Source organism: Erythrolamprus reginae, chromosome 2 (genome assembly GCF_031021105.1).
Source record: "Erythrolamprus reginae isolate rEryReg1 chromosome 2, rEryReg1.hap1, whole genome shotgun sequence".
NCBI lineage: Eukaryota > Metazoa > Chordata > Lepidosauria > Squamata > Dipsadidae > Erythrolamprus > Erythrolamprus reginae.
Genome location: NC_091951.1, coordinates 333,364,118 through 333,390,003, shown reverse-complemented (window position 1 = coordinate 333,390,003; position 25,886 = coordinate 333,364,118). Strand labels below are relative to the sequence as shown.

The 25,886-nt window shown below is 43.2% G+C and overlaps 1 protein-coding gene across 6 annotated transcripts in view; it reads left to right on the top strand.

Moving 5' to 3' along the window:
• The window catches only part of RAI14 (retinoic acid induced 14), a 193,476-nt gene that overhangs the window by 108,561 nt on the left and 59,029 nt on the right, over positions 1 to 25,886 (top strand). For all 6 annotated transcript variants that reach the window (XM_070743458.1, XM_070743454.1, XM_070743456.1 and 3 more), the window contains one exon: positions 13,512 to 13,642. In XM_070743458.1, coding sequence (XP_070599559.1) covers positions 13,512 to 13,642 — 131 coding nt within the window. The remainder of the gene's footprint in view (positions 1 to 13,511; positions 13,643 to 25,886) is intronic.

Sequence of the window (25,886 nt, the reverse complement as noted above, 5' to 3'; positions counted from 1 at the left end):
TGTTGATGCAATGGGAAGGAAAGTTGGTGTGAAATGAGCACTTTTTTTGTGCTTTTCTAAAGACAAAAATTGGTAGTCCTCAACTTTGTTTAGCAAACATTCAAAGTTACAATGGCACTGAAAAAATGACTTGTGACTGGTCCTCGCACTTATGACCATTGCCACATTTCCATGTTCACTTTATCAAAATTCAGGTACTTGGCAACCAACTTGTATTTACAGTCTTTGCTACTTTCCGGAATCATGTAATCACTATTTGCAACCTTCTTATCCAGCTTTTGACAAACAAAGTCAGTAGTGACATTCACTTAACAAATATGGCCAAAAAAGTTTAAAATTAATAACAGTCTTGCTTAATAATGGAAATTTACAGTAGATCCCAATTGCTGTCATACGTCAAGGACTATGTACAATGCATCCTTTTAACAGTCTTGCTTAATAATGGAAATTTACAGTAGATCCCAATTGCTGTCATACGTCAAGGACTATGTACAATGCCTTTTCGTATATTTTTTATTTCAAAAAGTTTTAAAATTTCCACCATTTTTCAAAACAGCAGAAGATGCTCTATACCAGCAAAGCTGGCTGAACAAACTTTAAAGTTTGTTTAAACTTTAGCGGCTGGGAGTTGAAATCCACAAGTCTTAATGTTCCAAAGTTGTGCTGTATACAATCCTCAACCCACAAGTTGCCATCTTGGTCAATATGTTTAATTTAATAATAACAATAACAAAAGAGTTGGAAGGGACCTTGAAGGTCTTCTAGTCCAACCCCCTGCCTAGGCAGGAAACCCTACACTACTTCAGACAGATGATTATCCAACATCTTCTTAAAAACTTCCAGCATTGGAGCATTCACAACTTCTGGAGGCAAGTTGTTCCACTGATTAATTGTTCCAACTGTCAGGAAATTTCTCCTTAGTTCTAAGTTACTTCTCTCCTTGTTTAGTTTCCATCCGTTGCTTCTTGTTCTACCCTCAGGTGCTTTGGAGAATATGTTGACTTCTCATTGGCAACCCCTAAGATATTGAAACACTGCTATCATGTCTCCCTTGGTCCTTCTTTTCATTAAACTAGCCATGCCCAGTTCTTGCAACCATTCTTCATATGTTTTAGCCTCCTGTCCCCTAATCATCTTTGTCACTCTTCTCTGCACTTTTTCTAGAGTCCCAACATCCTTTTTGCATTGTGGTGACCAAAACTGAATGCAGTATTCCAAGCGTGGCCTTACCAAGGCCTTATAAAGTGGTATTAACACTTCACGTGATCTTGATTCTATCCCTCTGTTAATGCAGCCTCGAACTGTGTTGGCTTTTTAGGCAGCTGCTGCACACTGCTGGCTCCTATTTAAATGGTTGTCCACTAGGACTCCAAGATCCCTCTCATAGTTACTACTGTTGAGTCAGGTACCACATATACTGTACCTGTGTTTTTTGTTTTTCTTGCCTAAATGTACAACCTTACTTTCAAGATATAGAACAGTGATGGCGATCCTTGTTTTTGTTCAAGTGCCAAAAGAGTAGCTGTGCGTGCGATAGCGTATGCGTGTCCACACCAATAATGCAACGCCATCTCCCCATGCATGCGCGGACAACCATCCTGCACCCTCCCCCCGCGCATGCGCACAGGTTTCACTGAAGCCTACAGACCTCCGGTAGGCCTCACTGAAGCCTACAGACCTCCGGTAGGCCTCACTGAAGCCTACAGACCTCCGGTAGGCCTCACTGAAGCCTACAGACCTCCGGTAGGCCTCACTGAAGCCTACAGACCTCCGGTAGGCCTCACTGAAGCCTACAGACCTCCGGTAGGCCTCACTGAAGCCTACAGACCTCCGGTAGGCCTCACTGAAGCCTACAGACCTCCGGTAGGCCTCACTGAAGCCTACAGACCTCCGGTAGGCCTCACTGAAGCCTACAGACCTCCGGTAGGCCTCACTGAAGCCTACAGACCTCCGGTAGGCCTCACTGAAGCCTACAGACCTCCGGTAGGCCTCACTGAAGCCTACAGACCTCCGGTAGGCCTCACTGAAGCCTACAGACCTCCGGTAGGCCTCACTGAAGCCTACAGACCTCCGGTAGGCCTCACTGAAGCCTACAGACCTCCGGTAGGCCTCACTGAAGCCTACAGACCTCCGGTAGGCCTCACTGAAGCCTACAGACCTCCGGTAGGCCTCACTGAAGCCTACAGACCTCCGGTAGGCCTCACTGAAGCCTACAGACCTCCGGTAGGCCTCACTGAAGCCTACAGACCTCCGGTAGGCCTCACTGAAGCCTACAGACCTCCGGTAGGCCTCACTGAAGCCTACAGACCTCCGGTAGGCCTCACTGAAGCCTACAGACCTCCGGTAGGCCTCACTGAAGCCTACAGACCTCCGGTAGGCCTCACTGAAGCCTACAGACCTCCGGTAGGCCTCACTGAAGCCTACAGACCTCCGGTAGGCCTCACTGAAGCCTACAGACCTCCGGTAGGCCTCACTGAAGCCTACAGACCTCCGGTAGGCCTCACTGAAGCCTACAGACCTCCGGTAGGCCTCACTGAAGCCTACAGACCTCCGGTAGGCCTCACTGAAGCCTACAGACCTCCGGTAGGCCTCACTGAAGCCTACAGACCTCCGGTAGGCCTCACTGAAGCCTACAGACCTCCGGTAGGCCTCACTGAAGCCTACAGACCTCCGGTAGGCCTCACTGAAGCCTACAGACCTCCGGTAGGCCTCACTGAAGCCTACAGACCTCCGGTAGGCCTCACTGAAGCCTCATTGGGCTGTTTTTTGCTACCGGAAAGTTCAGAAACGTTGGGCCCGTCCCAACCATCCATAAGCTCCGGAGGCTTTCCTGAAGCCCAGGGAAGATAAAAATGGCCTCCCCATAAGCCCTTCAGAAGATCGAAAATCAGCTGGCCAGCACACACATGCACACTGGTGCTGATTTGGGGCAATGCTTTGCGTGCTGTCAGACCATGGCTATAGAACGGTGATGGTGAACCTATGGCACACATGCCACAGATGGTACATGGAGCCGTATCCGAGGGCATACGAGACGTTGCCCTATGTCATCTCCTGCATGCATATGTGCGCTGACCAGCTAATTTTCTACCTTTTCAGCTTCCTGAACCCTGGCGAGAGTGAAAAACAGCCCAACGGGTCTACCAGAAGTCCAGAGTCATCAGTGAGGCTTGTGCAGGGGGCAGCACAGGGGTTTGTGTGCATGCGCAGGGGGGCAGCGCAGGGGTTGTGCGCATGCACAGGGTAGAACTTTGCATTATGGGTGTGGGCACACGCCCGTATTCTATCACACATGCACGCACACTTTTGGCACCCGAGCAAAAAAAGATTTGCCATCACTGCTATGGAAGATAGAATAATTCAATATGGAACTGCTAGATGAAAGGTTAGCTGGAGAGGGTGGCAAGGGACTGACACAGAAGTCAGATAGGCAGTCAACCCTTCGTTACGCATTTCCAAGGTGAGTCATTTACAATGATTAAACTTCGGCTGTATACATTCCACCCTGATTCTATGCTTCTCTCTTGAGGACAAAGCTCTGCTCGAGACCTTTTCTTTCTTTATTTTTTTATTGAAAAAAATGATAAGCCCATATACTTGACAGACTGGTGTGTGAATAAAGCTACACCCTAGGCTGGGAAAATCAACTCCACTTTCCAGTTTAGTACATTTATTAAGGTAGTTAGTTAGTTAGTTAGTTAGTTAGTTAGTTAGTTAGTTAGTTAGTTAGTTAGTTAGTTAGTTAGTCCAATACATAATACACATTGAAGAGAATAGATATGTAGTAATATAAATAAAGAAAAGGATAGAAGAAAAGATATTATTATTATTATTATTATTATTATTATTATTATTATTATTATTTATTCGATTTGTATGCCGCCCCTCTCCGAAGACTCGGGGCGGCTCACAACATGTAACAACAAATCATAGATAATCTAACAATTTTAAAATGTTTAAAGATTTAAAAGACCCCATATACTAACAGACATACACACACGCATACCATATATAAATTAAACATGCCCAGGGGGAGATGTTTCAATTCCCCCATATAAAAGTATAGGAGAACATATATGAAAGGAAGAAAAGATAAATGAGATAAGGAGAGACTATTGGACAGGGGATGGAAGGCACACTGGTGCACTTATGCACGCCCCTTACTGACCTCTTAGGAAACTGGAGAGGTCAATCGTAGATAGTCTAAGGGAAAAATGTTGGGGGTTAGGGGTTGACACTACTGAGTCAGGTAATGAGTTCCACGCTTCGACAACTTGGTTGCTGAAGTCATATTTTTTACAGTCAAGTTTGGAGCGGTTAATACTAAGTTTGAATCTGTTACGTGCTCTTGTGTTGTTGCGATTGAAGCTGAACTAGTCATTGACAGGTAGAACGTTGCAGCATGTGATCTTGTGGGCAATACTTAGATCGTGTTTTAGGAGTCGTAGTTCTAAGCTTTCTAGACCTAGGATTAATACAGTGATACCTCTACCTAGAAACACCTCTACTTACGAAATTTTCTAGCTAAGAACCTGGTGTTCAAGATTTTTTTGCCTCCTCTCAAGAACCATTTTCCACTTACAAACTTGAGCCTCCGAAATGGTAACCGGAAAAGGCAGGGAGAAGCCTCCGTGGGGCCTCTCTAGGAATCTGGGTGGGCCCGGAGGGAGGAGTCCCTCTCTCTGAAATCTGCCCAGCCGGGTTTCAGATATGGCATCAACCCCGACCCCAGGGAAGGGGGGGAGGAGTGGCTATTATAGCCAGGGAGAGCCTTTGCCTGCGCAGACTCGTTGCTCCGGAGATTGCAGGTTGTGAGTCCCTCCTGGTGAAGTTGGACTTAGGGGTTCAGGTGGGCTTGCTTCTCACGTACCTGCCTCCCAGCTGCGTGGCACAAGCCCTGCCTGTGGTACTTGAGGAGGTGGCCGGGCTGGCGGTGGGGTTCCCTAGACTTATTGTCTTGGGGGACCTTAACCTGCCATCACTCGGCGGGTCCTCTGGACTGGCACAGGAGTTCATGGCCACCATGGCAGCCATGGACCTGACCCAAGTAGTACAGGGTCCGACTCACGAGGGGGGGCACACACCCGACATGGTATTCCTCTCTGAGCAACTGAGTAATGGTCTGAGATTAAGGGGCTTAGAAGTGTTACCTTTGTCATGGTCAGACCATTTTCTGCTGCGCCTTGACTTCCTGGCTCCAATCCTCCCTCGCAGGGAGGCGGAACCGATTAAGTTGTTCCGCCCCAGGCGCCTGATGGATCCAGAAGGCACTTGGGGCTCTTCCAGATGCACTCGTCCACAGTTCGGCAGAGTCTCTGGCTGAGGCCTGGAACAAGGCTGCAGCAGAGGCCCTTGACCGAATTGCGCCGCTGCAACCTCTCCGCGGCCCTAGACCCCGCAGAGCTCCATGGTTTAACGAGGAGCTCCGGGAGTTGAAACGCCAGAAGAGACGTCTAGAGAAGCGATGGAGGAAGAGTAAGTCCGAATCCGATCGAACACTTGTAAGAGCTCATATTATGACTTACAAAGTGGCGCTCAAGGCGGCAAGATGCGCGAATCATGCCACCTTGATTGCATCAGCGGAATCCCACCCGGCCGCTCTGTTTAGGGTAACCCGCTCCCTTCTTAACCAGGGGGGAGTTGGGGAGCCCTTGCAGAGTAGTGCTGAGGATTTTAACACGTTTTTCGCTGATAAAATTGCTCGGATTCGAGCGGACCTCGACTCCAATTGTAAAACAGAGTCGACTGACAACGAGTCAGTCGAAGTGACTGGGGCTAAACATCTTTGTCCATCTGTCTGGGAGGAGTTTGACTTGGTGACACCTAAGGAAGTGGACAGGGCCATTGGAGCTGTGTGTTCTGCCACCTGTCTACTGGATCCATGTCCCTCTTGGTTGGTTTCGGCCAGTCGAGAGGTGACGCGGAGCTGGGTCCGGGAGATTATCAACGCTTCCTTGGGGAGTGGGTCCTTTCCGGCCCCTTATAAGGAGGCACTTGTGCGCCCCCTCCTCAAGAAGCCTTCCCTGGACCCAGCTGTACTCAATAACTACCGTCCAGTCTCCAACCTTCCCTTTATGGGGAAGGTTGTCGAGAAGGTGGTGGCATTTCAGCTCCAGCGGTCCTTGGAAGAAGCTGATTATCTAGGTCCTCAACAGTCTGGATTCAGGCCCGGCTACAGCACGGAAACTGCTTTGGTCGCGTTGATGGATGATTTCTGGCGGGCCCAAGACAGGGGCTTGTCCTCTGTCCTGGTGCTTCTTGACCTCTCAGCGGCTTTTGATACCATCGACCATGATATCCTTCTGCACCGGCTGGAGGGGTTGGGATGGGAGGCACTGTTCTTCAGTGGTTCTCCTCATACCTCTCTGGTCGGTCGCAGTTAGTGGGGGGTCAGAGGTCGACCTCTAGGTCTCTCCCTTGTGGGGTGCCTCAGGGGTCAGTCCTCTCCCCCCTACTATTTAATATCTACATGAAACCACTGGGTGAGATCATCCAAGGGCATGGGGTGAGGTATCATCAATACGCCGATGATACCCAGTTATACATCTCCACCCCATGTCCAGCCAACGAAGCAGTGGAAGTAATGTGCCGGTGCCTGGAGGATGTTGGGGCCTGGATGAGTGTCAACAAACTTAAGCTCAACCCAGACAAGACGGAGTGGCTGTGGGTCTTACCTCCCAAGGACAATTCCATCTGTCCGTCCATTACCCTAGGGGGAGAATCACTGGCCCCCTCAGAGAAGGTTCGCAACTTGGGCGTCTTCCTCGACCCACAGCTCACATTAGAGAAACATCTTTCAGCTGTGGCGAGGGGGGCGTTTGCCCAGGTTCACCTTGTGCACCAGTTGCGACCCTACTTGGACCGGGAGTCACTGCTCACAGTCACTCATGCCCTCAACACCTCGAAACTCGACTACTGTAATGCTCTCTACATGGGGCTACCTTTGAAAAATGTTCGGAAACTTCAGATTGTGCAGAATGCAGCTGCGAGAGCAATCATGGGCTTTCCCAAATATGCCCATGTTACACCAACACTCCGCAGTCTGCATTGGTTGCCGATCAGTTTCCGATCACAATTCAAAGTGTTGGTTATGACCTATAAAGCCCTTCATGGCACCGGACCACATTATCTCAGGGACCGCCTTCTGCTGCACGAATCCCAGCGACCAGTTAGGTCCCATAGAGTGGATCTTCTCCGGGTCCCATCAACTAAAGAATGTCGCTTGGCGGGACTCAGGGGAAGAGCCTTCTCTGTGGTGGCCCCGGCCCTCTGGAACCAACTCCCCCCAGAGATTAGAATTGCCCCCACCCTCCTTGCCTTTCATAAGCTGCTTAAAACCCACCTCTGCCGTCAGGCATGGGGGAATTGAGACCCTCTTCCCCCTAGGCCTTTACAATTCTATGCATGGTATGTATGTATGTTTGGTTTTTTTATATTAATGGGTTTTTAATTGTTTCTAACATCAGACTACTATTGTACACTGCTTTATTGTTGCTGTTAGCCGCCCCGAGTCTCCGGAGAGGGGCGGCATACAAATCCAATAAATAAATAAATAAATAAATAATCTCCTGGGAGTAAACAGGGCCGGAAAAGGTGTGGGAAAGCCTCCGTGGGGCCTCTCTAGGAATCTCCTGGGAAGAAACAGGACCTCCACCTCCCTGTGGTTTCCCCAATCGCACACATTATTTACTTTTACATTGATTCCTATGGGAAAAATTGCTTCTTCTTACAAAATTTTCTACTTAAGAACTTGGTCACGGAACAAATTAAGTTCGTAAGTAGAGGTACCAATGTATCTGGTTAGACATTGTTATTTGTGCTTTAAAATAAATCAAAACTACATGTTGCTAACTAAAATGTACCCAAAATTGTATACCTAACCTGTCCAGAATCTTGAGGGTATTTGAAGGATAGTTCCTTGAAGATTCTGCAGCTGTACGTATTTGTGATGTTCCACCAGCTCCTTGAAGAAGGCAATGGGAGCAGGAGTGAAGTCTGACTTCCTGCTACTTCTCCAATAACTTTGCTTGTAGGAAAATGACAGGGGAAGCCAGAAATCAAGCTCACATGATTGGCATTGACCACAGCGGCCCCAGCAAATACAACTGGTCTCTGAAGATCCTTGAAATATCAGTTCTAGAGGGAATAACAGGTCCTGGATTTTGTATGCTTGTTTAACTCAGAAGTGTCATACTCAATTTCATTAAGTGCCACATCAGGGTTGTGTTCGACCTCAAGAGCCGGAGTGGGTATGGCCAGAGTAGGCATGGCCAGTTCAACGTCACTCGTGTCAGGGGCGCCTGTGGTAGCCCAAGGGCTTTGCCAATGAAAATGCGCTCTTGAACTCCGTTTTGGCAGCGACAGCCTTCTGCAACCCTCTGCCAGTGAAAACGGAGCTTGAGAGGGCCACCCGTTTTCACTCGCAGAGGAACCATGGACCGGTACTGTGCTGGTTCCAGGGCAGCCCTCCAGGCCAGATCTAAACATCCTGCGGACCGGATCTTGCCCCCAGGCCTTGAGTTTGATACTCCTGGTTTAACTCCACCAACTTGAGGTACAGAACCTTAATTCAAATGTTGCTCTAAGATTCACTGTTTTGTCTAATTAACAACTAGAAACAGAGTTGTAGTGGAGAGGTGAAAGAATGTACTAGCAAAGTGGTAATTTGGATGCATCAATTGAGCTTTCAATGTTGCCTGTAGAGTACAGGATTGAGAGCAAGTGCAAGCTTTCACAAACTCCTCTTGGGTCTTTTTTCTTTCTTTCTGGCATCAGAGTAGATTAAAAACTTCCTTGGCTTCTGAAAGCTTAAGAGAACAAATGCTTACTTTGTATCTGACATGTTCAAAATGCTAGGAAAACAATTCTCTGTATTCTCATTTAAAATGAGAAGCTTTTCTTTATAAGCAATACTTGTGATGTTCTGGTCACCAAACTAATAATAGCAAATACAGTAGTACCTCGTGACACGAACCCCTTGTCATGCAAACTTTCCGAGATACGAACCCGGGGTTCGGAAATTTTTTGCCTTTTCTTACGAACTTTTTCCGTCTTTCGAACCCGCCGCCCAAACACCAAACCCGGAAGTTTGGCAAAAGTTCAGGTTCGGGTGGCCACCGAGAAGCCCTGCCGCCCGGCTGTCGCCTTTTGAAACAGTTGGGGTGCTTCTCGGCGTCCACCCGAATCCAAACGCCAAACCCGAACTTTTGCCGAACTTCCAGGTTCGGCGTTCAGGAGGCCGCCGAGAAGCCCCACCGCCCAGCTGTCGCCTTTTGAAACAGCCAGGGGGTTTCTCGGCATTCTCTCGAACACCGAACCTGGAAATTCAGCAAAAGTTCGGGTTCAGGTTTTGGGTTCGGGAGGACGCCGAGAAGCCCCGCCGCCCGGCTGTCAGCTTTGCAAAAGAGCCGTGGAGCTGTCTGCTGGTCGGGAGGCTCAAACAGAGGTGGGGAATCCCAATAGGGAATTCCATGGGCGGAGCTTTGACGTCACGGACACGTCCTTCCTGGCCGGCCGAAACGTGGACTCCAGGAAGGACGTTAGATCTGGCCTGTTGGGCCACCATGGAAACAGCGAAAGACCAGCCCGTGGTACCTCTGTCAACAAAAATGGAGCTCGGGAGTACCATGCGCAGTCTTGTCAAGCTCCATTTTCACTGGCAGAGGGTTGCAGGAGGCTGTTGCAGCTGAAAATGGAGCTTAGAAGCCCGTTTTTGCTGGCAGAGAGCTTGGGCCACGACAAGTGCTCCTGACACGAGTGATGCTAAGCTGGCCATGCCCCCTGGCCCCGCCCGTCCCCCAAGTCAAACACAACCCTGATGCGACCCTCAGTGAAATTGAGTTTGACACACCCTTGCCTTCTAATAAAATAAAACAACTATCTTTGCCTCTAGGTTAATATATCTGGCAAATTTATGTTCCCCCAAATCCAGGTGGCTTAGATAGTTTAAAAGCAAAGCTCTATTTAACACATAAAAACATTTGAAAGTAGCATACAAATTCAGTGGGGGGGGGGGGAACCTGGAGCAAACAGATCTACTTTAAACTGACTGTAAAAAAGAAAGCCAATTTAACTCCAAGTGGCAAGTTGTTCCAGAATATAGACCATTTTTAGAAATGGCGGAATCATTGATGAGGTTGAGTAGCTACAAAATGCTCAGTAAGCGATATAGAATTAGGTAATCTTGCAGGACATAAGTTAATGAACGAAGCAGGTTGAACAGTCAGAGAATATTCTGTTAGAGTGTCTTCTTCCAAAAGGTAGCCAAATTCCAGCAAAAGGCTCATTAATTGCTCCACATTTTAATAGTAGGCGGTAACAGCCGAGTTGAACCTCAGCAGCTGGCTCGTAGCAGCTTGTTCCAAAAAAACTTTCTCATTTTCAGGTTTTGGCTTTTGTGTTTAAGCCGCAGGATTGGCTTACAACTGCAACAGAATCTGTAGTTCGTTAGTAGTGATGGAAACTCCCTAATGGATTAAAGTCAAGCCAAGCTGTCGAACAGCATTGTCTCACTGAATGTTGCAAATATTAGTATAAATATTTGCAACGTCTGTGGATGTGAAAGATTGGCATGGCCTTCTGTTTATACGAAAACCCAACTTGAATCAAGGCACCAAAGGGCGCATTTCTTTTTGAAGGCTGAGTTTAATGTAGGCTTCGTGTTTGTTTTTGTGAATTGAAGATGCTTTCAACCAAAGGCATCTCCGCCCTTAACTTTTCCATGTGGACCAACTTGCGAAAGGCCAGAGTACATGGGAAGTTTCTTCTCTAACATGTTTTGGCAGTCCACTTCCGGTGAATTCTTCTGGGTCAACAGGATAAAAAAAAATACCAGATTTTTTTTTCAAGATTGAGCTTTCAAAAATGCAGTACCACGACTTTCCAAACAGTGCCTGTAAACAAATTGTGGGGAAGTAATTTTTTTAATTATGATTTAGCTCTGTGTAACCTTAAGATAGAGATGTACAGCTAATTAGCTCAAAAAACGTTTTTTATGGTCCTTGATGATTCTCCAAATTGCTACACTGAAATTTAGTACTCAGCTAACTATAACTGTGGTGCAATTTTCTGCAATTACCCAAGAAGAGGACATAAAATTAAGTTGATGTCCTATTACTATCATCAGTCTAGAGCTGTGGTGGCACGCAGAGCCATAACAGAGAGCATGTGAGACTTTGCCCTGTGTCAGCTCCAGCACCACATGCGCCTGCTGACCAGATGATCTTCCGCATTGGGAAAGGCTGTTTCGCCCTCCGGATGCTTCAGGGAAACTTCCCTGAAGCCTCGGAGGCAAAAAAAAAAGTCACCCAACATACAAGCTGGAAGTTTGGAAAAATGCATTTCCAGTTTTTCATTGTACTGTTTTTTGCACTCTGGAAGGTTTAGGAAAGCTTCCTGAAACCCCGGAGTGCAAAAACAGCACAATGGGCAAACCAGGCAAAAACAATGGGAAGTGCGTTTTTCCAAAGTTCCTATTTGCCCATTGTGCTGGGTTTTTTCGCACTCTGGAGCTTCAGGAAACTTCCTTGGACCTTCCGGAGTGCAAAAAAATAACACAACGGCAAATATGAAGTGCGTTTTCTGAACTTTCGGTTTGTCCATTGCACCCAGGAGCTTCAGGAAGCTTCCCTGTGCCCTCCGGGGTGCAAAAAAACCAGCACAATGGCAAACCAGAAATGCGTTTTCCCGTACCAGGCTTCACTAAGGCCTATGTGCATGCGCAGGGGCAGCGCAGATAGGTGCGCATTCGTGAGGGAAAGGGAAGGGGTGTGGGCATGTGCACACATGCTAGCACACCCTTTTTAGCATGCAAAGCAAAAAAGGTTCACCATCCCTGGTCTAGACAGTTTAAATGAGAAATGGATTTAAAGAAAGGGAAAAATTAGTGCTTAGGTTGCACACCTAAGGACCGTCAACTTCTATCAATTTTTGGAGATTTTTCTCTCTCCCCCCCAATAAAAACTCCAACAGATTAAAATAAGATATCCTGTTAGGCATGGAGAATCAAAGGGTTTCCCATAGCAAAGGGAATCAGAGGGTCCCCAAATCCAAGCTTTATTAATTAATCCAAGAATCATTATAGTAAATGTCCAAACATTGTGATTAGCATAACTAGAGATAAATATGAAAGAGGGACAATTGTTGTCATTCTCATGATGATTCTGTCTCATGCAAGAAAGTGTATAAGCCAGAGGCATACAGTAGTATTTATTTAGGGTTAGGGTGAAGCCAACGTGTAACCGAAGTACAATTTAAGGAATACTTTATTCACCTTCTTAATCCCACATCTGCCATCAGGCATGGGGGAACTGAGACATCTCCCCTTGCCTGTGTAGTTTTATGTATGGTATGTTTGTGTGTATGCTTTTTAAATAATGGGGTTTTTAGGCTTTTAATGTTAAATTATTATTTTAGACTCTTAATAGGGTCTGTTCTGGGTCCTATTCTTTTTAATATGTTTGTGAGTGACATAGGGGAAGGTTTGGTAGGGAAGGTTTGCCTATCTGCCGATGACTCTAAAGTGTGCAATAGGGTTGATATTCCTGGAGGGGTCTGTAATATGGTAAATAATTTAGCCTTACTAGATAAATGGTCAAAGCAATGGAAACTGCAGTTTAATGTTTCCAAATGTAAAATAATGCACTTGGGGAAAAGGAATCCTCAATCTGAGTATTGCATTGGCAGTTCTGTGTTAGCAAAAACTTCAGAAGAGAAGGATTTAGGGGTAGTGATTTCTCAAAATGGGTGAGCAGTGTGGTCGGGCAGTAGGAAAAGCAAGTAGGATGCTTGGCTGCCTAGCTAGAGGTATAACAAGCAGGAAGAGGGAGATTGTGATCCCCTTATATAGAGAGTTGGTGAGACCACATTTGGAATACTGTGTTCAGTTCTGGAGACCTCACCTACAAAAAGATATTGACAAAATTGAACGGGTCCAAAGACGGGCTACAAGAATGGTGGAAAGTCTTAAGCATAAAACGTATCAGGAAAGACTTAATGAACTCAATCTGTATAGTCTGGAGGACAGAAGGAAAAGGGGGGACATGATCGAAACATTTAAATATGTTAAAGGTTTAAATAAGATTCAGGAGGGAAGTGTTTTTAATACAAAAGTGAACACAAGAACAAGGGGACACAATCTGAAGTTAGCTGGCTGAAAGATCAAAAGCAACGTGAGAAAATATTATTTCACTGAAAGAGTAGTAGATCCTTGGAACAAACTTCCAGCAGACGTGGTTGGTAAATCCACAGTAACTGAATTTAAACATGCCTGGGATAAACATATATCCATCGTAAGATAAAATACAGGAAATAGTATAAGGGCAGACTAGATGGACCATGAGGTCTTTTTCTGCCGTCATTCTTCTATGTTTCTAACATTAGATTTGTTATTGTATATTGTTTTATCACTGCTGTGAGCCGCCCCGAGTCTACGGAGAGGGGCAGCATACAAATCTAATAAATAATAATAATACTAATAATAATCCCCTGAAACCTTTTTTTCCCTTTTACAGACCCATGAGTGGAATAAGAATGACGACCGACTCCTCCAAGCTGTGGAGAATGCAGATCTGGAGAAAGTGGCTTCCCTTTTGAGCAAAAAGGGAGCCAACGCAACCAAGCATGACAGTGAAGGCAAGACTGCGTAAGTTGATTTCACTGTCTCAGTTGAATAAGCATGCTTGACTCCAGAGAAGGAGATTTGATTGAACCAGACCTCAGATTCCCTACTTTAGTGCCTCTAAACGTTTATGACAAAATTGATGAAAATTGGGTAGCTTCGTTTCCCATCACTTTGCAACTTGAAATATAAGGAGAAATACTGTATTTTTTGGAGTACAGTGTTCCCTCGATTTTCGCAGGTTCAAACTTCGCAAAAATCTTAATTAAAAAATACTTCATGGGTTTTTTCCCTATACCATGGTTTTTCCCGCCCGACGATGTCATATGTCATTGCCAAACTTTTGTTTGCCTTTAATAAATATTTTTTTAATAAACTTTAATAAATAAACAGGGGGAGTAATAATCTAAATGGTTGCTAAGGGAATGGGAAATTGCAATTTAGGGGTTTAAAGTGCTAAGGGAAGGTTTGTGATACTGTTCATAGCCAAAAATAGTGTATTTACTTCCGCATCTCTACTTCGCAGAAATTCGACTTTCGCAGGCGGTCTCGGAACGCATCCCCCGCGAAAATCGAGGAAACACTGTATAAGACACATCTTTTTCCTCCCTAAAAGAGGCTGAAAATTTGGGTGTGTCTTATACTCTGAATGTAGCTTTTTTTCAAAGGTGTTTTTTTCAGCCCTAAGTAGGTGCTAACGATCTTCCCAGTTCTTATCTTGCAGGCTTTTTCATTGTTACTCTCCCCAAAGAATATTTTTCCAGCTCTAAGTCTTTGTAGGCTTTTTGTCATTGTTCTATTTGTTCCGAATAAGTTTCTTTCCAGCCCTGACCAGGTGGTAACAATGTTCCCAGCTCTTACCTTACTTGCAGGCTCTTTCATTGGTACTCTCTCCAATAAGGTAAAGCGACCAGACTAAAGACGCTAGCCAGATGGTAGGCAGATTATTTATTCCCTATTTTCCTCCCCAAAACTAAGATGCATCTTATACTCTGGTGCTTCAGACATATGGTAGTCATAAGACAGTGATGGTTAATCTTCTTGGCACTGAGTGCTGAAACTGGAGCGCATGTGCCAGAGTGCCAAAACCCGGGGAGAGCAGCTGGCTGGTGTGCATGTGTATGGCAGCTGTTGTGGTTGGCTCTGGCCCAGCTCCTGCCCCAAGGAATGTGGAGGTGGATGTGGGGGAAACATCCACATGCCACAGGCCTGTTTTGCTCCCAATAGAATCTCCCGACGAAGGTTTCTCTGATGAAGGAAGCGTGAGTGGCAGGGAAGAGGGGAGTTTGGCAGACAGCCCAGGAGGAGATCAATCATGCTTATCATCCCTGGATTCTGAACAAGAATTTATGATGGACCCACGCATGCGTAGAGGGATGCATAGAACAACTGAAGGATTATTACAGGAGATAAGTGAGGCCACCTGTGGTTGGGTGGGGCTGCTGCAATTAGTGCTACAGATAAAAGAGCAGCGTGCTGGTTTAGCCTTGTGGAAGTTTATCTGACCTGGAGAAGGGCAACTCCTTGTGACCTAATTGATCAAGAAGACCCAAACCTCTGGTCCCAGTGACCGACCCAGATTGGATCCCATCTATATTTAGCTTGAGTTTTTGGTTAAACTAGATAGACCCCCTTGTATTCGGTAAAAAGTTAGTTGGAACAATAGCTTGCAGAGTGGAAAGGGATATTGTTGCTAGAACAAATGAGACACATGTTTTCAAATGAGATGAGATGATCTTCAGCCATTTTTTGTTCCTTCCCCACCTCCAGCGTATTTTCCAATATTATCTTTCTCCTTATTTATCCAATAACACAGTGGAGCCACGGAAATAAGTCGTTAGAGCAATGTTTCTCAACGTTTGACAACTCTAAGATATCTGGAGCTCATATCCTCATACATGGTTGGCTGGGGAATTCTGGAAGTTGAAGTCCACTCATCTTAAAGTTGCTAAAGTTGAGAAATACTGAGCTAGAGAGACGTGGAGATGAAAGCTTGATGGTTAGAAAGGGGAGTGTTCTTCTATTAGCATTTCTACTTTATGCATTCAAACTTAGGCTTATGCAAAACTCCGAATTTAATAGTCATAAGTGATATGGAGCATGCATAGGAACACACGTAGCACCTACCAGGAACATCTTCAAAGATGTATTTATTCTTGGGCTCCCACAGTTCCCTCTGCAGCTGCCACACAGGCCTAGGAAAGGATGTATTTGATTTAAGATATTTTCAACATGTATCTTCCGAATCATATTTTCCCATCATAACTGCACTGCGTTAATAAATAGAGCCCACTCTTTTTGTCTTGAGGCTAATTCACTTTTAGATATGTGTAGGATGTGGAATGTGTCATTCCATGTTTGTATTGAATAACATTAAAATTAATTTTGCTTTAAAAAAAAAGATGTACAGTGATACCTCATCTTACAAACCCCTCGTCATGCAAACTTTTCGAGATACAAACCCGGGGTTTAAGATTTTTTTGCCTCTTCTTACAAACTATTTTCATCTTACAAACCCATCGCCGCCGCTGGGATGCCCCACCTCCGGACTTCCGTTGCCAGTGGGCGCTTCACTGGCAAGGGAAATCCGGTGGTGGGGTTTCCCAGCGAAGGGAGCCTCAGTGAAATCGCAGCATCGCAAAAACACAGAGGTCCAGAGGTGGGGTTTCGAGGACTTCGGTGTTTTTGCAATGCTGCGATTTCACTGATGCTCCCTTCGCTGGGAAACCCTACCACCGGATTTCCGTTGCCAGTGAAGCGCTCGTTTTTGCGATGCTGGGATTCCCCTGCAGCATCGCAAAAACAAAGAAGTCCGGAGGTGGGGTTTCCCATGGAGGGGAACCTCAGGAGAATCCCAGCAGCGCAAAAATGTGTGCTTCGGCTGGCAAAAGGGGTGAATTTTGGGCTTGCACACATTAATCGCTTTTCCATTGATTCCTATGGGAAACATTGTTTCGTCTTACAAACGTTTCACCTTAAGAACCTCGTCCCGGAACCAATTAAGTTTGTAAGACAAGGTATCGCTGTACTTGTATCAGTCTGGAGCGTCATTCTGATCATCTTGTAGCTGTTAGTGTTTCAGTTTGAATTCGGATAGCTTGTGCAGTGTGTGTTGTTGTTTTTTTCTTTCCTCTTTTTTAAAAAAGAAAAATAATATAAATAGTTCCAGTGCTGAAAGCTACAGAAATAATTGATTTCACTGGATACTTCAAAAATAGCTTACAGTTTCAAGTCCCTTGATAAAAGAAAAGCCCTCTGAATTATATGAGTGGGTTGGGAAGGAGGAAGCAGCCAAGGCGAGATGACTCTGGGCAATTTATGGCAAAGCCTGAGGCTGAAAAACCGAGCGTGCTCACTTTGTTTACAGAACCATGTTCTTGGCTAATTCTCACTTGCTCTGGATTTGCTTTTACTGCGTTGTCCAGTTTCTGTTTGGACGAAGAAATGAAATTACATCTTTGAGTGACTTGAACTTGAAAAGCTCTAGTGTAGCTTCAAATTTCCCAAATAAGGTTTGCTCCACATCATAATATGGCATTACAGGACCCACTTATCCTTTTGTTATGTTTAAGAGGAGAGAAAATAGGAAATGGATTGAGTGTCTGTAACACCTGGAATGGGACAATTCACCGCAAACAACTAACCCTGGCCAACTAATATATATATATAATGATGGAACTGGATATAATGGACCTGGAATAGGGCACTTTTTCTTTAGATTTTTTGTTTGTTTGTTGTGATAAAATTTAATTTAAAAAATTTATTTTATTTTTTTTTAAAAATGGACCTGGAATAGATGCAGAAAAGGGCAACAAGCATGATCAAGGAAATGGAGCACCTCCCTTATGAAACCAGATTGCAACGCCTTGGTCTCTTCGGCCTTGAAATATGGTGTTTAAGGGGTGACTTGATCGAAGTGTATAAAATCATGCACAGGATAGAAAAGGAGAATAGAGAAAATTCTTTTCTCTATCACACAATACTAGGACGAGGGGGCACTCCCTAAAGATCATAGGTAAGAGGACAAATAAAGGGAAATATTCCTTCACCCAGAGAGTCGTTGGTTTCTGGAATTCACTTCCAGTAGACGTCGTGACAGCTGTCAGCCTGGATAGCTTCAAGGCAGGATTAAACAGATTCATGGATGCCAAGTGTATCGGTGGTTATTGAAATGGATATCCATGTGCCGCCTCTATGTTAGTTGAGGCAGGCAGGATTCCCTTGAGTACCATTTGTTGGGGGTCCAGGGAAAGGGAGGGTCTTACCTTCTCTTTCTGCTCAAGATCCCCTTGTACAATTGGTGGGCCACTGTGTGACACAGAATGCTGGACTCGATGGGCTTTGGCTCAATTCAGCATGGCTCTTATGTTCTTAACTCGCCACAGTCAATTTGCTGCAGGACAATTCCAACAATTCAGTTTAATTATTTATTTATTTATTTATTTATTTATTTATTTATTTATTGGATTTGTATGCCGCCCCTCTCCGCAGACTCTAGGAAGAGTTCTATCAAGCTTCAGAATACCTTAAATAGGGTGTTCTTTTTGCATTCTATTTTTGAATCACTTTTTAAACACAAAACATTTGTTAGGGGACTTTCAATTGTCTTTATCCTTTTTTGGCAAACATTTGCCAAACATGGCTGGGGGGGGGGAAACCCAACCTGTAAATCAGTCACCTGATCAGTTAAACTGAAAAGGAAAAAAGTCATTCCCCCCCCCCCTTTCCTAAGACACTTAGAAACTAGAGGTTCATGTTCTGATATATATACATTTGTTAAAGCAACAATAATCAAATCTATAAAGTTTTGTTAGGCTGTAAACTGATATTTTTTTAAAAAAAAAAACTTTATTTACAAATAAAATGGTACAATTTAAAAACAAAACAATGAACAACAATTAAACCATACAAATGGAAAAGAAAAGAAATAAAAAAAGAAAAAAGAAAACAAAAAAAAAGAAAAAAGGTTACACGACACACCATTATCTTCTTATTTACATCTCTGGTGAATCAAAAAGCAAACTCTACATATCTCTATTTTTTTAAAAAAAAATTTTTTATTGATTTTATATATATATATATATATATATATATATATATATATATATCACATGTTTTTTTGCTGAATTTGAAAATTAAGGGAGACTAGGATAGATCTATTTCAGCCTTATTTTGGCCTCATCAGCTAGCCATACCCACTGGGTCTTGAACCTGCAACCTTTGCCTTGTAAGGCAGAGAATTATCCTCTAGGCTACAGTATCCAATCCCTTCAGCTCTGCACCAGGGAAGGGTTACATATTTTTGTGTCGAATCACCCTGGTGTACATACATACATACATACATATACACAATTACAAAACATAACAGAAGGGAAAATAAAAAAACAAAAAACAAAACAAAACACATACAGACAAAAATAATAATAATTATAATCATAATAATAATTAATTAATTATTTAAATACAATAGACAATGTTAACTTTGCGCAAACTCTATATACAGTATCTCATTGTTACTTAATCTAGTCCATATATTAATTATTTACATTTTCAGTACGTTATTTGCAATTATGAATTATGTCAATGTATTATTTACTTAATAATTAGGCTGTAAGCTGATTAATCCATTTCTCTCCTATGGTGTAAAGAGTAGCACAGCTGCTCTACAAATTAGAAATGGCATGAAATTAAAGTTACTTTACAAAGCATAAATCGGAGTTTAGATTTAGTTAGTGGATTGCAGATCACATTAAAAAAAGAAACATTCAGCCGATGTCTAAGCAAACAAGGTTCAAATTCTGTGCTTTTTCTGGTTTGATTTCAGTTTATTGTAAATTGTTGCTAATGTGTAATAACAGTTTTAAGTGTGCTAAACTAAACTAAACTGGCAGGCTTCTATGAAAATTGGGCAGAAAGTATTGTAATTCGTATTATTCAGAGGGATGTTCTTGCACCATTTAAAATCAAATTATGGTTTACCACATGTGAACTAGCCCTTTACATATATTTTTAAAGTAAGTTAGAAACATAGAAACAGAAGTCTGACGGCAGAAAAAGACCTCATGATCCATCTAGTCTGCCCTTATACTATTTTCTGTATTTTATCTTAGGATGGATATATGTTTATCCCAGGCATGTTTAAATTCAGTTACTGTGGATTTATCTCCCACATCACCTGGAAGTTTGTTCCAAGGATCTACTACTCTTTCAGTAAAATAATATTTTCTCATGTTGCTTTTGATCTTTCCCCCAACTAACTTCAGATTGTGTCACCTTGTCCTTGTGTTCACTTTCCTATTAAAAACACTTCCCTCCTGGACCTTATTTAACCCTTTAATATATTTAAATGTTTCGATCATGTCCCCCCTTTTCCTTCTGTCCTCCAGACTATACAGATTGAGTTCATTAAGTCTTTCCTGATACGTTTTATGCTTAAGACCTTCCACCATTCTTGTAGCCCGTCTTTGGACCCGTTCAATTTTGTCAATATCTTTTTGTAGGTGAGGTCTCCAGAACTGAACACAGTATTCCAAATGTGGTCTCACCAGCGCTCTATACAGCGGGATCACAATTTCCCTCTTCCTGCTTGTTATACCTCTAGCTATGCAGCCAAGCGTCCTACTTGCTTTTCCTACCGCCTGACTGCACTGTTCACCCATTTTGAGACTGTCAGAAATCACTACCCCTAAATCCTTAAGTTAAAATAGGAAGATGTATTTAAATGTGATGCACAAATAAACAGACCAGTAGCCCCTATGTAGATGAAGGCCAAACTAGGAAGATGAGTATCGTCAAGAATTTTTTAAAATTATTGCCTGAACTACTGTAAAAGGAACAATTGTATATTATCTATGAAGTATTTTTTTTCATTGCTTCATTGGAAGCTGTAAGGGAATTCAGTGTACATTTTGCAGTACAGTGTTCCCTCGATTTTCGCGGGTTCGAACTTCGCGAATAGCCTATACCATGGTTTTTCAAAAAATATTAATTAAAAAATACTTTGTGTTTTTTTCCCTATACCACGGTTTTTCCCACCCAATGATGTCATATGTCATCACCAAACTAAGAATTTTTGCAAAAAAATAACAAAAAAAAATTATTGTTAGTAAATAATTATGTTTATAAATATCAGGATCACTAAGTGTCTTATTCAATGGTGAATACCAGTAATAATGGTGAGTAAATGGTTGTTAAGGGAATGGGAAATGGTAATTTAGGGGTTTAAAGTGTTAAGGGATGGCTTGTGATACTGTCCATAGCCAAAAATGGTGTATTTACTTCCGCATCTCTACTTCGCGGAAATTCGACTTTCGCGGGTGGTCTCGGAACGCATCCCCCGCGGAAATCGAGGGAACACTGTATTCTTCTCCTTCCATGCCCAACAAGCCATACCATGTCCATCAAGCCACACCCACGGAACCAGTAGTAAAAAATTAGGATTTCACCACTGGCTTATTCCTGTGTATTCATAATACTGAAACTCTGTTTAACTCATAGGTGTCTCCATTTGCACCTTACTTGGTGTCCAAGAGAGTCCCATACATTTAAGAAGAAAGAAACTTAAACAAAAATGTATTGGAAGTTGGCAAAACACCAATCTCTGCAACATCCTTTATTTCCAGGAATATCTCTGAGCTCCATAGGTTCTTTTAGAAAATAGTTGGCTGCCTCCCAGGTCATTAGTAAAAAAATAGTTCCATATGTTCAGGTTAAAAGGAAAAGTAAATTGAGGTAGCTAAGAACATCTAAGAACTAGAGAAAACTACGTAGAATTAGCTGGGCAGCATCCCTACCTGTTTGTCTGGATCTGCAAGGATTAGTGCTAATTGTTGCCTCTCTTTTTTGTTTTAAGCCTGTAGTAAGAGATCAAGTTTCTGGAGATGTTCCATGTGCTCATTATCCTGATTTTTTTTTTTAAAAAAAATCTTTTCATAAAGTAAAAGCGGAACATGTTCTCAAGCTAGTTGCGTGCCTCATAACTAAAACAAGATATACTTGAGTTCATGTGGCTGCACAGAGCGCTTTGCCTTTATTTAAACGCTCTCCTTCTATCCACCCCAATAATTTATTTTTAACAGAGTGAATTGATTTGTTAGAGTAGAATAGAATAGAATTTTATTGGCCAAGTGTGATTGGACACACAAGGAATTTGTCTTGTTGTATATGCTCTTGTTAATACATTAACAGAGAATTTATTATTTGGAAGTAGACAAATGTAGGTTTTTCCTCCCTGCTCCTCCTCCTCCTGGGAGAAGGAGTTTTGATTTAATTAATATTTAAATTAAATTAATTTTTTTGCAGTTTTTGTTAAGGTCATGATTATAGAACCCATTTTAACTCTGGAGGTTTTGAACAAAATGTACATATATTTTGATCTCAGTACCCATATCATGTCTGGTTCTAACTCTGAAGAACAGTTCATTGTCCCAGTTGCAGAGTGTGGAAAAATTTACTCATTATTTATTTATTTATTGTTAGGGTTGGAAGGCACCATGTGGGTCATCAAGTCTAACCCCCTGCCTAAGCAGGAACCCTATAGCATCCTAGCCAAATGGCAGTCCAATTTCCTCTTTAAAATGTCCAGAGTATTGGAGTTCACAACGTCCGCTGGTAGGTTGTTCCACTGGTTGATCGTTCTGACCGTCAGGAAGTTCTTCCTTATTTCCAGGTTGAATCTCTCCTTGGTCAGCTTCCAGCCGTTGTTCCTCCTCCGGCCCTCCGGTGCCCTGGAGAATAAAATGATCCCCTCCTCTCTGTGGCAACCCCTCGTATACCTGTAGATTGCTATCATGTCTGCTCTGGCCCTCCTTTACTCTAGGCTATCCATGCCCAGTTCTTTAAACAAGCCAGCTTCATAGCCCTGTAAAGCAAGTTGCAGTTGTAACTTTGAACCAGGGGTGAAATACTCCCAGTTTACTCATGCCTGTGAGTCATCGGCGAGCAAGCTGGTCGCGAAGGGAGCACGAGGTGAGGCTCCTCCCACCTGGATACCACCATTTGGGTTCTTTTACCCTCTGTGCATACACAGAAAGCTTTGTGCATGCACAGAGGGTAAAAGAACCCAAATGACATAATCCGGGCGGGTGGGTGCAACCTTGCGCCCCCTTCGCAACCAGCTTGCTGATGACTCACAGGCATGAGCAAACCAGGAGCATTTCATCCCTGCTTTGAACAGTCACTAAACTGTTGTAAGTTGAAGATTACCCATAGTTAATTTATTAAACATAGAAACATAGAAGTCTGACAGCAGAAAAAGACCTCATGGTCCATCTAGTCTGCCCTTATACTATTTTCTGTATTTTATCTATTTTCTGTATGTTTATCCCAGGCATGTTTAAATTCAGTTACTGTGGATTTATCAACCACGTCTGCTGGAAGTTTGTTCCAAGGATTTACTACTCTTTCAGTAAAATAATATTTTCTCATGTTGCTTTTGATTTTTCCCCCAACTAACTTCAGATTGTGTCCCCTTGTTCTTGTGTTCACTTTCCTATTAAAAACACTTCCCTCCTGAACCTTATTTAACCCTTTAACATATTTAAATGTTTCGATCATGTCCCCCCTTTTCCTTCTGTCCTCCAGACTATACAGATTGAGTTCATGAAGTCTTTCCTGATACGTTTTATGCTTCAGACCTTCCACCATTCTTGTAGCCCGTCTTTATTCTCTTACATAAGTGAGACAACTCTGCACACTATGGTCAGGAAAGGGGGAAGATACTAAATGCACACTGACCCTAAGAAAGGTCAGTTCCATGTAATTGCATCTCCTGATTGAGTCATAATTGCATAATTATGCTGCCCTGAGTCCTCGGAGAAGGGCGGCAAATAAATCCAATTAATTAAAAATAATGATAATAATTGCCAAGCAGAATCTTTTGACTTTTCTGAAGTTATGGGACAAATGGAGACTTTAAATGAGAGGCGAAGTGAAAGGCATTCCCCTCTCTTGAAATGACACAAGCACATAAAACAGATCTGTCACCATGGCAGCTGTCAAAGGGCCTCTGCTTTGATAAAATAGTTTGTTATGGTTTTAGGAGCGATAAGCCATGTAAAGAAATGCTTGTGGGGGTGTCTTGGTCTCTCTAGTGTTATCACTGCCGCTGGAGAGGCGCAGACATCATTGCATCTTTATTTCTGCAATTTCATTTGTCTGTGTCGAGAGGTCCACCAGGAAGCTGTAGATCATTAACTTGTTGGCAAATTAATCCCGGTTTCTTGAAAGAGTCTGAAGCATTGCATCAGGAAAAGTCAAAGAAGATTGGGGGGAACCGTGCTCTTTTCTCTCAGAACAAGCCTCTAGTCCAGTGATGGCAAACCTTTTTTTCCTCGGGTGCCAAAAAAGCGTGGGTGTGCACCAGTGTTCCCTCTAATTTTTTGGGGGGGTGGGCAGAAAAGTATAGTGTCTGAGCGGCTGGGCGGCACAGAAATAATAAATAAATAAACAAACAAATAAAAAACCCACCCTGTTTTGCCTCCGAGAATTTCAAAATAAAATACTGTACTGTGTGTCTATAACAGTGAGCTCATAATAGGGCAACTCAAAATGCCACTTAAATAGTTGAGCTAGTTTCAAACTAGATTTTGATTTTCTTTCTCTCTTCCTTACTCCCATTCTTTTTCTTTCTCTTTTCCTTCCTCTCTTTTTTCTCTCTCTTTCTCTCTCTTCCTCTCTTCCTCTCTCTCTCCTTCCCTCTCACTCTTTCCCTCTCGGCTTCTGGGCAGGTTTGGAAAACTCTGAGTTGATGATGATTTTTAAGTGAGCGATTGCTCACTGCTCAGCTTAGAGGGAACTATGGTGTGCACTATCGCACAAGCGCCAGTGCCCACATCCATAATTCAATGCTTTGGGAATAGAAACATAGAAGACTGACGGCAGAAAAAGACCTCATGGTCCATCCAGTCTGCCCTTATACTATTTCCTGTATTTTATCTTAGGATGGATATATGTTTATCCCAGGCATGTTTAAATTCAGTTACTGTGGATTTACCAACCACGTCTGCTGGAAGTTTGTTCCAAGGATCTACTACTCTTTCAGTAAAATAATATTTTCTCACGTTGCTTTTGATCTTTCCCCCAACTAACTTCAGATTGTGTCCCCTTGTTCTTGTGTTCACTTTCCTATTAAAAACACTTCCCTCCTGAACCTTATTTAGCCCTTTAACATATTTAAATGTTTCGATCATGTGAATGCGAAAACAGCTTCCCACACCCCCTGGAGGCCCTCTGGAAGCTGGAAATGGACTGTTTCCCAACTTCTGGTATGCCCAGTAGATTCGTGTTTCGCCCTCCCCAGGCTCCAAAAGCTTCCCTGGAGCTGGGGGAGGATACAAATACCCTCCTCCATACCCCAAGGCCCTCTGGAAGCCAAAAATGCCCTCCCAGAGCATCTGTGCGAACCAAAAATCTGCTGGACAGCACGTTGGAGCTGAGCTAGAGCAACAGCTTGCGTGCCGGCAAATATGGTTCCGCGTGCCACCTGTGGCACCCATGCCATAGGTTCGCCATCACTGCTCTAGTCCAACGTGTGAATTTCAACTCTAGCGTGTGGATTTCAGCTCCCAGCATTCCCCAGCCAGTGGGGCATTCTTGGGGTAGAAATCCATAAATCTTCAAGCAGCCAACGTTCAGTTAGAAACATAGAACTCTGACGGCAGAAAAAGATCTCATGGTCCATCTAGTCTGCCCTTATACTATTTTCTGTATTTTATCTTACAATGGATACAATAGACACAAGAACAGTTTTTCCCCAAACGCCATCACTCTACTAAACAAATAATTCCCTCAACACTGTCAGACTTTCTACTAAATCTGCACTTCTATTCTACTAGTTTTTCTCATCATTCCTATCACCAATTTCCTCCCATGTTGACTGTATGACTGTAACTTGTTGCATATATCCTAAGATTTTTATTAATATTGCTTCTTCATTGCTTATTTGACCCCTATGACAATCATTGTTGTACCACATGATTCTTGACAAATGTATATTTTCTTTTATGTACGTTGAGAGCATATGCACCAAGACAAATTCCTTGTGTGTCCAATCACACTTGGCCAATAAAAGTTCTATTCTGTTCTATTCTATATATGTTTATCCCAGGCATGTTTAAATTCAGTTACTGTGGATTTATCTACCACGTCTGCTGGAAGTTTGTTCCAAGGATCTACTCTTTCAGTAAAATAATATTTTCTCATGTTGCTTTTGATCTTTCCCCCAACTAACTTCAGATTGTGTCCCCTTGTTCTTCTGTTCACTTTCCTA